At 36.0% G+C, this 15,421-nt stretch overlaps 1 protein-coding gene across 1 annotated transcript; it reads left to right on the forward strand.

Moving 5' to 3' along the window:
* The first annotated feature begins 3,487 nt into the window (after positions 1-3,487).
* Positions 3,488-6,215, forward strand: LOC111884408 (G-type lectin S-receptor-like serine/threonine-protein kinase At2g19130). Its single transcript, XM_023880730.3, has one exon. It carries the CDS (start codon positions 3,615-3,617, stop codon positions 6,102-6,104), a length of 2,490 nt encoding a protein of 829 aa, XP_023736498.1. The 5' UTR covers positions 3,488-3,614; the 3' UTR covers positions 6,105-6,215.
* Positions 6,216-15,421: the final 9,206 nt, after the last annotated feature.

The following is a 15,421-nucleotide window of genomic DNA, read 5'->3' on the forward strand; positions in this document are numbered from 1 at the left end:
TTCGGACTTCGGTTCGATGTAGGGGGCAAGGCCCCGTTAGTCCGGACATCGGTCCGATGCAGTGGGCAAGGCCCAATATGTGCTTTATATGTTTTGTGTGATATGTGGTAGATTGGGGGAGCTCACTAAGCTTCGTGCTTACGGTTTTCAGTTCTGGTTTCAGGTACTCGGTTTTCAAAAGAGGAGCTCGGGAAGATTGCAGAGCACACATCATAGTCAGTTAGCCTGGGAATGTTTGACTCTGATAATGCTATTATGTTTTGAACTTAATACTCAAAAGTTATGTTTGACTTATGATACGTTGTTTATAAACCCATTTTTAGTAATGTTTTAAAAGAAATTTTTAGTCGTGATTTTTGGGTCGTTACACAACCCAAATAAGCTCTTGCATTAAATCATTAAATGACATTAGGTTCTTGCACTAATTACCAACAATGTTTAACATTCCTCTTAAGCTTGGGAATATAAACATTTAATCTTTGATTTTACTAATTTTGATCTAATTACAACCAAGTAAGTGAGTGTTACTAACATCAAATCATAAAACCTATACGAATTTCATGATTTGATTAACTAGATTGAATAGAACCCTAGTTCATTGATCAAGTGAAAAAGAGAACTAACCAAACACATGATTAAGATCAAATCAAAGATTACTAGATGTTAAACACAAGTTAAATTCAAATCATAGCCTAACAACACATACTTAAGAATCCAGATTCGGAAATGATAATAAAATCAACCACACATATCTAGGTTGGACTACAAATCAAACAAGTTTAAACTTCAAATTGACTTACAAAAAGAAATTAAAGTGTTTTCCAAGTGTTAATCTACTTGTAAAGGCTCTGAAAATCGTCTCTTCTCCTCCCAAAATCCGACCTAACTCCCCTCAAAACTGATTGTCTAAATTATAAGAAGACAAAACCACTTTAAAAACTGTCGAGACGTTTACACGGCCCGTGTAAACCAAAGGGTTCCATTTACACGGTCGTGTAAACAAGAAAAGTAGAATGCTTAATTCTTCCAGGTCTTCGAAGTAGAATGTCCTTGCATATACGTTTACACGGCCCGTGTAAATTATAGGTATACATTTACACGGCCGTGTAAACTCCTGTGAAGCCAAATTCTTCATTTCTTCATTCTCTCTCTTCAAAGCTCCAAAACCTCTACAACTTTGTCTCCAACTCTTGATAACTTCCTCCAACAAGATCCAACCTTCATAAGTCCCTGAAATATCCTAAAAGCGTGTGAATGGAATTGCATCATGAAAAATCCCGAAAATATACAAAATGCATGAGTTTAAACCTAAATGTAATGCACTTTTATGAACTAAAACTATAAAAATGAATGCATGAAATGCACCTAACAGTACTAGACCCGAGAGTAGCATGGTCCATTTTGGGTTGCATTCACCAGAACAATCTGATAGGATGGATATTTGAGAAATATGTTATTTGTGATTTATTAATATATTATAAGTATAATATATTAATTGTGAAATCATATTATTTAATTAGTATTGATCAAGAATTAATTTGGAATTAATTTAGTGATCAAAAGAGACTAATTCAATTAACGGGGACTGATTATGTAAATCAGTGATACATATGGTTTGGGCTATTGATCCATGATGGACTAAGTTTATGTAAGAGTCCATGAAGAGTTAGTCCATATGGATTATGGATCATAAGCCTAAGTGTAAGAATTAGCGTTACATATGACTCTTGGATTCTACACTATATATATATATATATATATATATATATATATATATATATATATATATATATATATATATATATATATATGTATGTATGTAACCCCTTGGCCTAAAATTGGATACACTAGTGATCTTAGAGATAATATAGCTGATTTTTGAGTGCCTCATAACCTCTCTCTCAAGTTCTCCAATTTTTGGTGGTGTTTTGTGAACCATTTGAGGCATCACACTTGAGGTGCTAAGTTCTTAAAGACCAAATACAACAAGCTACAACATGAGGTAATCTTCTAACTAGTTTTTTATGATTCAAATGTCAAATTGTATGCTAGTTGTAGGCTTCATGCTTTGGATTATTTTGTTGCATGTATAACTAGAAAAAACTTAGATCCAAAGCATTAAGGTTGTATGTGCACCATAGGATGTTAGAGTACATTAAACCCAATAACATCTTGGGCTTATAATCCTGCTAATGTTATGAGGTCGAGGCAATCAAGGTTGGGTTGCCAACTCAATGTGTTGTTCGCAATGGCGGAGCTATATGGGTCGTTAGGGGTACTGTAGCATCCCCAAAAATATTGTTTTATGTATATAAAAAAAATTATTTGTAAACATCATCGATATTATTGTACCCCCACCTAAAGAGATTATATCATGTATTTAATGCCCTAAATATGATAATTAACTAAATAAAATATTTATTGATAATGTTTGTACATCATATAAAAATTTCTAACTCCGCCACTGGTTGTTCGATCCAACGGTTTTTATTTATTTATTTAATATGCAACTTCTTATATTGGTTTCTTGTTTAGACTTTTGATGTATCATAATTTGAACCAAATAAAATTTGTTTATATTATTGTATTTTGAAGTTTTGATTTTGGCAATGTTCGTTCTTGTGACATTTCATTCGTCCAATATTATGTGTTCATATGAATTAATTTGTGTACTATATGGGAGAGAAAGATGTCCATATGTCACAACTTCAATCCAAGTACAACTGTACGAGTCGATGCACTTGAAAAATCACTAGTTTCCACACATTCATCAAGGTTGAAACGTTGTCATATATTTTCTAAGAATACCCCCACTAAAAAATAATAGTTGCTATTTAACCAACCGAGTTATGTCACCCTTAAAAACTGTGATATTCCCATTATATACCAGCTTTTCAAGATTAAGTTAAAACCAAAGAAAATTACAAATTTGCTCCTGATTTCTTTGGATATAGTTTGACATTCAACATCCTGGTTACGATCCTTTTGCCTTATTTTTATTGTAGATTTAATAATTTGAAAAGACTACTTTACCTTCAATAATTTATTTGTATATTTACTTTACCCATTTCAAATTAACTTAAACACTTTTATTATTAGAAAAAAATAAAAATGGTCCCCCACACAACCCCATCCCCCACCCTTGCATCCCGCCACAACTACGGATGAGCTGGGTCCGATCTGAACCGAACCGAACCGAATCCGAACAAGAACCAGAACCATAACCGAACCAAAAATCCAAGAACTGTGTTTAGTTGTACAAAATTATTGTACGAGTTTAATCTAGTTAATGTTGATTTTGGGTTGCAAATCAAAGTTATTATTGTATGAACAACTTTTCTTTTAAGCTCTATCTAGTTATAAAAATGGATGGTTTATGTGGGTTGTAGTTGAATGTTTGTTTTGTCTTTCCGGTTTAGTCCCTGGTATAATATCTGCTTGGACCTGATGGAGAAAGCAATGATGTCAAGTCCCACCATATAGAAATTTAGACTTTGCATTTGTCTATGTGGATGTGACTCATCAAACATGCGACATGTAGGTGATTGAAGAACCATGCCACTGCCAATTTCATGAATTTTGTTAAAGTTATTTGAAAGTTTCAAAAGTCTTTCATGAAAGATTATTTTCAACTGATATTGACTTATCGACTGACTTGTATAATTTTTATTCCAATTTCCAATCGGCTTAGCAAGTTCACGACAGGGCTCAAACGTCAGTTCTATAGACACAATACTTGTCAATTTTTGTATGTCATGTGTTTCAAAGAAAGTAAGAGGTTAGCGAGGTATCTGCTCCTCCTGTGTTTTTCTCTGACCAAGATCCTCTCATCATCATATGGAGCCAACACCATAAATGCAAACCAGTCTCTTTCTGGAGACCAAACGATCATATCCGAAGGTGAAGTGTTCGAGTTGGGTTTCTTCAAAGCAGGTAACTCATCCAAGTATTACATAGGCATCTGGTATAAAAAGGCCTCTTCCAATCCTCCCACCATAGTTTGGGTGGCAAACCGAGAAACACCCATCTCAGATAGATTCCAATCGGAATTAAAAATCATCGATCGTAACTTAGTGCTCTTAAATGAGTCCAAATTCCAGATTTGGTCCACGACAATCACCACCACCACCATAACTTTGAAACCTGCAATAGCTGTTCTTCTTGATGATGGCAACTTAGTCTTGAGATACAGTACTTCAAATTCCATTGAACCTTTTTGGCAAAGTTTTGACCACCCAACTCATACTTGGTTGCCTGGTGCTAAACTTGCTTATGATAATAGAACCAAAAAGAGCCAACTTCTTACATCATGGAGAAGCAAAGAAGATCCTGCTGTAGGACTCTTCTCTTTCGAGCTTCATCCGTTTAATAACCAGTATGTAAGCAAGTGGAATAGCTCCCAGCAATATTGGACAAGTGGGGCGTGGAATGGGAAAAAGTTTGACTTTGTTCCTGAAATGAGGTTGAATTACATTTATAATTTCAGCTACCATACGAATGTAAACGAGAGTTACTTCACTTATTCCGTGTATAATTCTTCCATTATGTCTAGATTTGTAATAGATGTTTCTGGTCAAGTTCAGCAACTAACATGGTTGGAAACTACCAAACAGTGGAATTTATTTTGGTCTCAACCAAGAACGCAGTGCGAGGTCTATGCTTCGTGTGGGGCTTTTGGGACTTGCAGCCAATCTGGATTACCTTTCTGTAATTGCTTGACTGGCTTCAACCCTAGATCAGAGAGTGATTGGAATCAGAGTGATTTCTCAGGTGGGTGTGTGAGAAAAACCGATTTACAGCGTCGGAGAAACGTGGAAAAGCTTGATTTTCTCATGATTGCAGTCAAGAATCTGCCTCCAAATCAATCTGTGGAAAGTGGGAGTGAGGGAGAATGTCGTACCACATGTTTGAACAATTGCTCATGTAATGCTTACTCTTTCGTGGATAATCAATGTTCAATTTGGGATGGAGACCTCATGAATCTCTCATTAGACGATTATAGCAGGAAAACAATTTACATCAAAGTTGCTTCTAAAGATCTTAATCATCCTAAAAAGAGTAATCTGGTTATGGTGGGTGCTATTGTTGGGTTCGTGGGAGGTGTTGTTTTTGCCATGGGTCTAATTTTGGTTTTAATCTATAGAAAAAAGAGGACATCGGTGGGAAAGACAACAATGGAGGGATCGTTGGTGGTGTTTGACTACAAAGATTTACAAACGGCTACAAAAAATTTCTCAAATATATTAGGAGGAGGGGGTTTTGGTTGCGTTTTCAAAGGGGTATTGTGTGATTCATCGATTGTAGCAGTGAAAAAGCTTGAAAGCATCAGCCAAGGAGAGAAGCAGTTCAGGAGCGAAGTCAGCACAATTGGTATCATCCAACATGTTCATCTTGTTCGTCTTCGTGGGTTCTGTGCAGAAGGTAACAATAAGTTATTGGTGTATGATTACATGGAAAACAGCTCTCTAGACACCCATCTTTTCCATGGTAAACATCTTCTAAACTGGGAAACGAGGTATCAGATTGCACTTGGAACTGCAAGAGGGTTGGTTTATCTTCATGAGAAATGCAGAGACTGTATCATTCACTGTGACATAAAGCCTGAAAACATTCTTCTAGATGCCGAATTCTGTCCAAAAATTGCAGATTTTGGTCTTGCAAAACTTGTTGGTCGAGACTTTGGTAAGGTTTTAACGACTATAAGAGGCACACGGGGATATCTGGCACCTGAATGGTTATCGGGGGTGGCTGTAACAGCTAAAGCAGATGTTTTTAGCTATGGAATGATGCTTTTTGAATTAGTATATGGTAAGCGAAATGCAGAGCAATCTGAAGATTCAAGGAGTCCATTCTTCCCTTGTTTGGTTGCGAATGTTCTTATGGTGGGAGGCGATATCCTTAGCTTGTTAGACAGTAGGTTAATGAGGGAAGCTAGTGTTGAAGAAGTCACAAAAATTTGCAAAGTCGCGTGTTGGTGTATCCAAGATGAGGAAGACAGTAGGCCTTCAATGAGTCTGGTGGAACGGATTCTTGAAGGGGTTTTGGATGTGAACATCCCTCCGATCCCTAGATCTGTCTCTTTATTTTCTTTGGTATGCTTATAATGATAAAGATTGTATTGTTATAGAATAAATGAGCCATTGACTTTTTGTTGCAATGCGACACTCTACAAGAATGAACTATATTGGAGATATAATTTGTTTTCTTTGCATCTACGTATCTATAACTTTGTCCAAAACTGCTTATTCTTGAGCTGTAGTATTTTTTTTGGCATATTTGTAACAACGATGGTTTGGTTTGCTATGTAAATGGAGAATAAAGGTTGAGGAAGTAGACAATAAAAGTTGCATTTCCTTTCGTACAATCATTCTAATAGCTTAATCGATCATGCTTAATAGAAACTAGAAGGTTTTCCCGCGCGTTGCTATTTAAAGAGAAGTTGAACTTCTGTTACACTATGACATATAACAACACATTTGAAAAATTTATAAATAATCAAGGAAAAATAATATTAATTAGTTATTAAAACTTCATGTTAAAATAGTAAAATAAAACGAAGGATTTAAGACAACAGCAGAGAGACTCCTAAAAACGCTATCTTAAAAGTAACAAAATGGAGAACAGTAAGAGCAAGTCGAGATAGCATCAATAACTTTCCTGTCTAGCTGTCCAACATAACCTGCAAAAAGTGGGTTATGTAAGGATTTTTTTTAAAGAATAGCAATGTAATTATAGTTCTTTGCCAAAAAAAAAAAAAAACTTAGAATAGTTTACATATAATAGTATATGTAACCTAAAACTCGTAACTTTGAGAACAGTTAAATAACTAACCGTGAGATATCAGAAAAGCGGAAAGCATAAAAGGAACATTTATTTACCAAAAATAGCAACGTACTTATTCTTTTTACAAAAAATAGCAACATACTAATTTTTTTTAACAAAAAAGTAGCAATACACTTTCATTTATTTACTAAAAATAGCAACATGTATATCACATTTAGCAAATATAGCAATATATTTACAATCTTTTACTAAAATTAACAATATAACTATAATTATTTACCAACAATAGCAACATACTTTTTAATTTATTTTATCAAAAATAGCAATACAGTTACATTTGTTTACTAACAATAGAAAGGAAATCACTTTATTAACAAAAATAGCAATATACATCCATTTACTTACCAACAATAGAAACGTACTTACCCCTTTTACAAAAAAATAAAAAATAGCAACCTACATACTCTTTTATACCAAAATAACAATATACTTGCATTATCTACTAACAATAGCATCGTACATACTCTATTTACCAAAAATTACACTACTTATATTTATCTACAAATAAAATGAACATAGTTACTAATAGATGCCATTTTATGTATCTTTTAAGATAGTTTTTATTAGCATTTAGTATCATATTCAATGTTATTTCATGTATATTGGTTTAAATAATGTTCAATTCATGTCTTTCGTCAGAATTCTTGTATTACTCATGTTTTGATGTCATTTCAGATATTTCGAGTGGAGTGGTCCTTTGGGAGTAACTTTGGATGTGTTTGATGGAGCATTAGAGCCTAAATTGGAGCTTGGAACTTATGAAGAATGCTAAGGAATGCTTGGAAGCTATTTTGGTCAAAGAAAAACGAACATTTCGTGCGAAAAATCCAGAAATTTGATTATGTGAAATCTTTGAAGATAGACTGCCTTATTTTGAAGTCACGGGAAGAATTATCAAAAATTCGATTGAATTTTCCTCAGAAATTCGACCGTGTTGAAGGTTCAAGGCTTAGAAATTTGTCAGAAATAAGTTAAATGCCAAATTCGATGAAACTATAAAAATTCGATCATGTTTTTCAGAACTTCGATCGAATTTTTCTCTTTCTTGCTTTGGAAGTTACTTACATGCATATAAATTTGACCTCTCTGATCAGTTTGAAGCCTAGACGATGGAAAACCCTTCTTAAGGCGATTTCTGCTACTTTTCATCACGTTCTGAAGATATGAAGGTTATGGATCATTGTATACATTTAGTTTAGTAAGATTAGTCATTTAGTTTCTCTTTTCATTAGTTTTAATTTGATTTTAGCCATGTCTGGCTAAAATCCTAGTTTTCAGTTCTACAAAAGACTAGTACTTTTCATGTGATTAATCACCATATTTGGTTTTCATTGTGTGTTTCTATTTAGTAATCTTAGTTTTGCACTTAATGAATGTTAGATTTTGATTCTTGTTAGTTTGATCATTTAGCTAGGGTTTAACCATTCTAGTGAATCAGTTGTTGAAATCCATAATTGTTTTAACAATCTGGTAATAAGTAATAAGTAATAAATCGGTTCTATGTTTGGATTTGACTTTATTATAAACTGATATTTCATATCTTTACGATTCCGAGCTTGTGAGAAGTATTGGATATTTTTGTGAATTTTACACAAATCTTAATGTAGTTTTATGAATTTAATTAAGAGCTTGTTTGATTAGATCAATAAAAAGTTAGGGTTAATTGAAGAGCTTCTTTTGATTAACCAATTAGGTAAAAAATAACTTAGTAGAGCTTATTAGTAGTTTTCAATACCAACTTAGATAGAACACATTTTGAATAACCGGGTCTAGATTAATGCACAATTAGGAAAGTCACAGCAGAATTAAATTCGTTTTTATTGTTGAATTTTCTTTAGTTTATTTCACTGCTATTTTAGTTTTTAATTTTACATAAAAAAAATCCTTTTTACATTTTCTGTTTTAAGACTAGTATGCGCCTTACGCAAAGAGGCATTGACCATTAGGCTGTGTTCCTAAGGATTCGACCCTTCTTCCCTGTGCTACCCATTAGTGCAACCAAGCAGTGAATATTTTATTTTCTTAAATTGTGCGCAACAACGGTTTAACAAATTGGCGTCATTTCTGGGGACACGGTGCTGCTAATAGTTTGTATGCCAAGATCTTCATGTACAGGTACACCGCTAGAGTTTGATTCAGAAATTGAGAAAACTACAGGAAAACTAAAGAAAGAAGCAACAAAAAAATCAGCTGGTTTCTTTGGTACATCATCCTCATTACCACTAGAAATCACCACACCACAAGACAATCCCTAGTAGAACGAACCATACCCCACTTTTTTCCTTATTCCTGAAAGCACCTCCATCTTCACCTTCCCAAAGCCTAGTTAAAACATACTCCCCAACACCCTCAGTTAAATCCAAGAACACCAAATCATCTGATTCAGATTCTGAAACAAAACCAACCATGAGTGATACAAGAAACAAAGAGAAAACTCTCAGAAAATGGGAAAAACAAGAGGTTACGTAACAACCTATGTGTATCACTTTTCCAGAAGATTAGAACTTTGAATTAAAGTCCGGTTTAATCCATCTGCTCCCTACTTTCCAAGGCCTTGAGAACGAAGGCCTGCATAAATTTCTTAAGGAGTTGCATGTTGTCTGCTCAGGGATGAAGCTACATGCTATTATGTTCTGGGATGAAGCTACATGCTATTACATAATACCAGATAAAGTTAAAGACATTCCCCTTTTCAGTCCAAGATATAGCAAAAGAGCAGCTATATGATCTCACCTATGGATTTATCACCACATGGAACGAGCTGGCAAAACTTTTTCCGGAAAAATATTTTCCAAAAGAAAAGGTGTCTAATTTACATAGAGAAATCCTTGCCATAAAATAGGGAAAAAAGAGAAGTTTTCCACACCTACTGGGAGCACTTCAAGAAGTTACTGCTCCAGTACCCGCAACATGAGATTTGTGATTACCAACTTTATCAGTGCTTCTGTGAAGGTCTAACACCTATGGAGAGGCGACTGATCAATGCTTCGAGTAGAGGTTCACTTACATATATGACACCAACTGAAATCTGGGGGTTAATAGAAAAGTTGGCGATCGACTCAAAACATTCTGCAAATGATGAAGAATGGTACCCAGATCAGCCAAGAGGAGTAAAAGAGATCAATAATGCCCACCTCAAATCTCAGATTTATGAACTAACAAAAGCGGTGTTGCTGCTAACAAAAGAAAAAGGATTTGCAAAGAAACGATATGGAATTTTCCTGAAAACCGAACATCCTACTGATATGTATCCACTACTACAAGAGGATGTTGCTCCAGTTAAATCTGTCGAAAGATACCAACAACAAAAGATTTTTAATTAGCCTCCAAATTAATATTAGAACAATAATTTTCAGCAAAGACAACAATTTCAACATCCTCCTGGATTTCAGTAGTCGGGCTTTCAGTAGAATTTTAAAAATCAGCAGCATTTTCAGAATCAGAGTTTTCATCAGCAGCCTTCAAATCAGCAATTTGGCAACTCCAACATGGCTTTAGAAGATATTATTAAAAGCATAGCCACCAACACTCATGCGTTTTAGAACGAAACCAAAGCTAGTTTTAAGAATCTGGAACAACAGGTGTCTCAACTTGCTATTTTTGTAGGTCGGTTGGAATTTGAAGGAAAGTTACCAGGACGAACTGAAAACAATCCAAAGCACAATGTGAGTGCAATTTCCTTGAGAATTAGGAAGAGTTATAAAGGCCCAAGCAAATCTGAAACAAAAGAGGGTGCTGAAAAAGAAGTAACTGAAGAAGTTTTGGGTAAGAAAGAAGCTGAAAAAGAGACTGCCAAGCAACCCAAGCTAGTTCTGACAGAGTACAAGCCAATCTTGCCATTTCCGTCTAGACCGAGGAGCACGAAACGCGATCGAGAGAACGAGGATATAATGGACACCTTTCGTAAGGTGGAGGAAAATATCTCACTTCTATATGTTATTAAACAAGTTATTCGTTACGCTAAATTTTTAAAAGACTTGTGTGTTTCTAAGAAAAAGATGAAAATAAACGAAACAATAAAAGTTGGCAAAAACATTTCAACGATTTTGCAAAAAGGCTTACCTCTAAAGTGCTAGGATCCAAGAATTTTCTCAATTCCTTGTAAATTGGGAAACCTTAATTTTCCAAAATCCATGCTAGATCTAGCTGCCTCAGTCAATGTCCTCCCACTTTCTGTTTTTGAAAAATTAAAATTGAGAACTTTACAAAAGACCGGGACCATCATTTAGTTGGCAGATCACTCGACAGTACACCAAAAAGGTGTATTGGAGGTTGTTCTTGTCCAAGTGAATGAATTAATTTTTCCCGCTGATTTTTACATATTGGATGTGGACATTGTGGATGTATCAGTCAAAAACTTAATTATCTTGGGAAGGGCTTTTTTGAAAATCGCCAAAACAAAAATTAATGTTTTTGCTGGTACTCTTTCTATGGAGTTTGATGGGGGATGTGGTCAATTTTAGTATAAATGATGTTGATCTTTCGGATAATCTTTCTGTTAATTATTTGCATACCAACAATCCTTTGCCTGAGGACTGCTGTGAGTTTTCTAATGCTTTTGTGTAAGAAATATTTTTAGACTTAAAATTATATGATGATGCATCAAACGAGTTGAAACGAAATAAGCTTGGGGATGTGAAGGATGATATGGTTTCTACTAAAGGAGCTGATAAGAAGTTGACAGAAAAAGCTAAGCTTGGGGAGGATGAGGAAAAGGTGATTGCTGATAAGAAGCTGAAAAGGAAAAAGCCTAAGGAAAAGGAGAAGGTTTTTAGAAAGAAAATCAGAAAAGAAAAAGAATAAAAAATCTGAAAATAAAATCTTCCGATTAAAATCTGAAGTCTTTCCAGTTTGCTGTATAACCACTAGCTCCACCAATTATGTCATGTCTAAAGGGATCTGTAGTAAGAAAGAAAATGTTTGAGCTAAAGAGGAGCCCCACATTCACCGGTTAACAAATCTGGTTTGGCGCAGTCGAGCCAACAACTTTATAAAATGGTGGCTTTCCGGAAGGCAACCCGACGTGTAGTTTATTTTTCTGCATTTAATAAAGAGTGGTCGCAGTTCCAAGCAAACTTGATAAAATCGGAGGATCTTCTGAGTTGCTGAAATTCAGATTTTTCGCCAACAACTTAGTCAAAATCAGATTTTTTTTGCAAACTTATCAGGTACGTTATTTCCTAGTTGCAACCTTTTGTTTTTATATGCCTTATTGAGCTGTTCATTCATCTCTGAGCATTGAGGACAATGCATCATTTTAAGCTTGGGAAAGGGGATAGTGTGAAAAAATTGCATTTTTGGTTAAAAAATTTAAATTTTTTTAGTTTTTCAGTTAAAATATCAATTTTTTATTTTTTGTATTGCGTTAACATATAAAAAAATAAAAAAAAAATATTTTTCAGTGAAACGCGGGTTTAGGAGACGTACACCCAACATACAGGAAGTACGAAAAACGTACGTTCAGGATCCCCAAAACCCTAATTTTAAGGGTTGGCTCACTATTTAAGCACCTTAAGTCCAGGGTGTACACCTCTCCTTCATCCTCCGGTGTCTTAAACCCTAAATCTCAAGTCATAGCTTCATCCAAGAGGGTTGTGTGTCTTGTATGTGCATTTTTGGTGGATTTTAGTGTATTTCAAGAAGTGGTGGCTTGGTGCAAGGTGGTAGTTCAAGGAAAGGCTAGTGGATTTGAACTGTTTGCTACATTTTCAGCTCATTGAAGGTAAAAAGCTCTTAAATTGATCATTAGAAGTTGAGATCTACGATTATACGGTTTTTGGTCCCATTTTGACCTATTACGTGAGATTTAATGTTTGGACACCACTCTAGGAGCTTCGAGTTGCTACTCTTAGCATTTCTGAGGTTATAAGCCCATAAAGTTGCCATCTTTAAGGTTAGATATTGTTCATGCATGTTCTAGATGGATTAAAATGGGTATTATTGGGTTAAGTTGGTCATTGGGTCCCTTTGAGTCATGCAAATGCATAAAGGTGCCGACTTTATGCATTAAGAGCTTTATTTTGAGGTTCCCTGAAGTTTGGGTTCAAAGTGCTTAATTGGTTAAGTATAAAATGAGTTTGAAGGATCTAGGGTTACGCCCCGTGTAGCTAGAGGTACGCCCAACGTACCTCTTTTTGGTCGTGATCCAGGTTTCCTCGAGTACGCCTAGCGTAAGCTGAGCGTACGCCCCGCGCCTGTGTTTCTTTGGGCTTTGGGCTTGTTTCATGTTTGGGCTTCGGAATTGGGCTGGGTTTTGTGTGTTGGGCTGTCTAGTCAGAGGAAATTGAGAGTCTTAGACTCTTGTTTGGGTATGTATAGTTGGACCAAGTTTTTGTATTGGGCCTTGGTGGGCCCAATGGTTTTGTGCTTTAGTGGGTCCATTGGGCCATCGAAGAATTATTTTTAGACAAGGAATTGTTGGGCTTTTGGGTAAGGCCCATATGGGGTTGAGCCCAAGTTGGAGAATTAGGCAATTAATGGGCTTTTATGGATCTTTTAGTTTTGGGCCTTGTTGGTTTTGGGGCTTGGGCTTTGGTTGTGGGTTTTGTTGGGCCAGGGGTAAAATGGTCATTTTACCCCAAGTTTGGATTGTGGATCATGGTTTGGAATTCAGTTGCTAATTGGATGTTGTTTTGGTTATTTTTAGTTTGGGAAATCGTCAGGGCAGCAGCTAGGGATTTCGTGCAGTGAGCTTCTGCATTCGAGGTGAGTTTCATCACTTTTGTATGGGTCAAAGGCACCAATGCCAACCCATTTGGTTTATGTATTATAGGAAGAATTGAGTCTTATCCATTGGCATCATGTATGAAAGACCAGGAGGTGGCTCTTGGCATACTGTATGCAAGACCAAAGTCTGAACTCTAGCAAGTAATTAGTTAAGTAGTATTGTTTGTATGCTAGTTGTCTTTGTGATACTTGTATGGAATACTAGGAGGTGGCTCTTGGCACTTTTCTGTAAGACCCAGGGTTGTGGTCCCTGGCTTGGCAAGAAAGACCACGAGGTGGCTCGTGGCATAATGGCAAGACTATGTGCGACACACAACACCTTTATTGATTATGATATATAAATGATATGTATGGCTTGTTTGGATCATTGGATATGTATGATATGTGGTATTTGGGGAACTCACTAAGCATTGTGCTTACGGTTTTCAGTTTTTGTTTAAGGTGCTCCAGTTTTCAAATGAAAGAGCTCAGGACGATCGCACCGCATACACCCGTGTTTTCCGCAATACATGATCTTTCAAATTGGACTCTAATAATTGTTTTAATTGAAATGCTTTTAATTGTTTTGAACAAAGTTACAATAATGTTTAATTATATTGAAAATGAAATTTTTACCTTAGATTTTTGGGTCGTTACAAGTTGGTAACAAAGCCTTGGTTTGAGGGATTCAGGCATACTCTTGGGTGTGCCTGAACTCAAACTGAGGGTTTGGTGATTTTTTTTTATAAAAAGAACATTTAATTAAAAAGGAATTTCTAATCAAAGAAAGGGGTGTGTTGCGTGCATCGGTCGAGCTCAAGTAAGTGGTTCCCAAAATACCAATACATGTTATTTATGATATATGCCATGATTATGAGAATTGCATGGTAGATTAGGGGTAAGGATCTGCTCAGTATTATATGATAGTATAGATTACTGATTAGAGGATATAATGGCTTGATTGGAGTTGTTGGTTACTTTTTCCGTTGTCTGAATGTTGCTTGCTTTGTGCTTTGTGGGACTCTTAGAAATGTGAGCTAGCTACTAAGTGAATATTCTAAGTCACATGTGGCACAGGCTGGATAATCTTAGAGTGATGGACTTGGCCCTATTGCACAACTCTCTTCTGAGTCCAACCGTTCTAGGATTGAGTCTTTTACTCGAAGAATTATCTGATCTCTGTTGCATGTGACTATATTCATGAGGTATCTAGTTGACATTAATGGGAATTATTCAGTAGCTGAGGGCTGGGCGAGTTCAGGAACCTAGGAAAGCCTAGGATATGGGTTGGTGGAGCGGTTAAGAGAGTTTTAGTGCATTGGTTTGTGGAAGTATCTTAGAGGATTCAGGAGCATTGCTGAGGAAAGTATGGATATGTGTGGAAGGTAGTATTGGTCCCGTACTACTGAAAGCACATGATCCATATTCGATTCGGAGAGAATCTTGGAGAATCTAAGAATCTTATAGAAGGAGGATTCTTAAGCATGTTTTGATTGTTGGCTGGTCGTATTTCAGTTTGGAGATGAGCACTCAGGGAGATGGTTCTGGTTCGGGTTCCGGCTCAGGTAAATGTGCTCAGTCGTTTAGCGATCAGATGCAGGAGTTCATCTTGTCGGAGATTACCCGCGGTATTTTGGAGCTGACTCCTGTGATCTTTGGTTTAGTAAAGGAGGGGATTTTGGAGGTATTGGATAGTCGTCTTGAGGCCTTTTGGGCCAAGATTGTAGCAGGGTAGTTGGGGGCTCATCTATAGCCCGAAGCTTGTGGATCTCTAGGATCCTCCTAGAAGAAGGATCCTATTGTTAACTTTTGTCGTTTGGGGTCGGAGGTGAGCTTTGCCCCTGTCTTCGGGAGAGTTGAATATAGGATTGGA

This window comes from Lactuca sativa, chromosome 3 (assembly GCF_002870075.4).
Source record: "Lactuca sativa cultivar Salinas chromosome 3, Lsat_Salinas_v11, whole genome shotgun sequence".
NCBI lineage: Eukaryota > Viridiplantae > Streptophyta > Magnoliopsida > Asterales > Asteraceae > Lactuca > Lactuca sativa.

Coding starts and splice junctions, on each gene's coding strand:
- LOC111884408 (XM_023880730.3), top strand. CDS start 3,615: ATGAAAGATTATTTTCAACTGATATTGACTTATCGACTGACTTGTATA.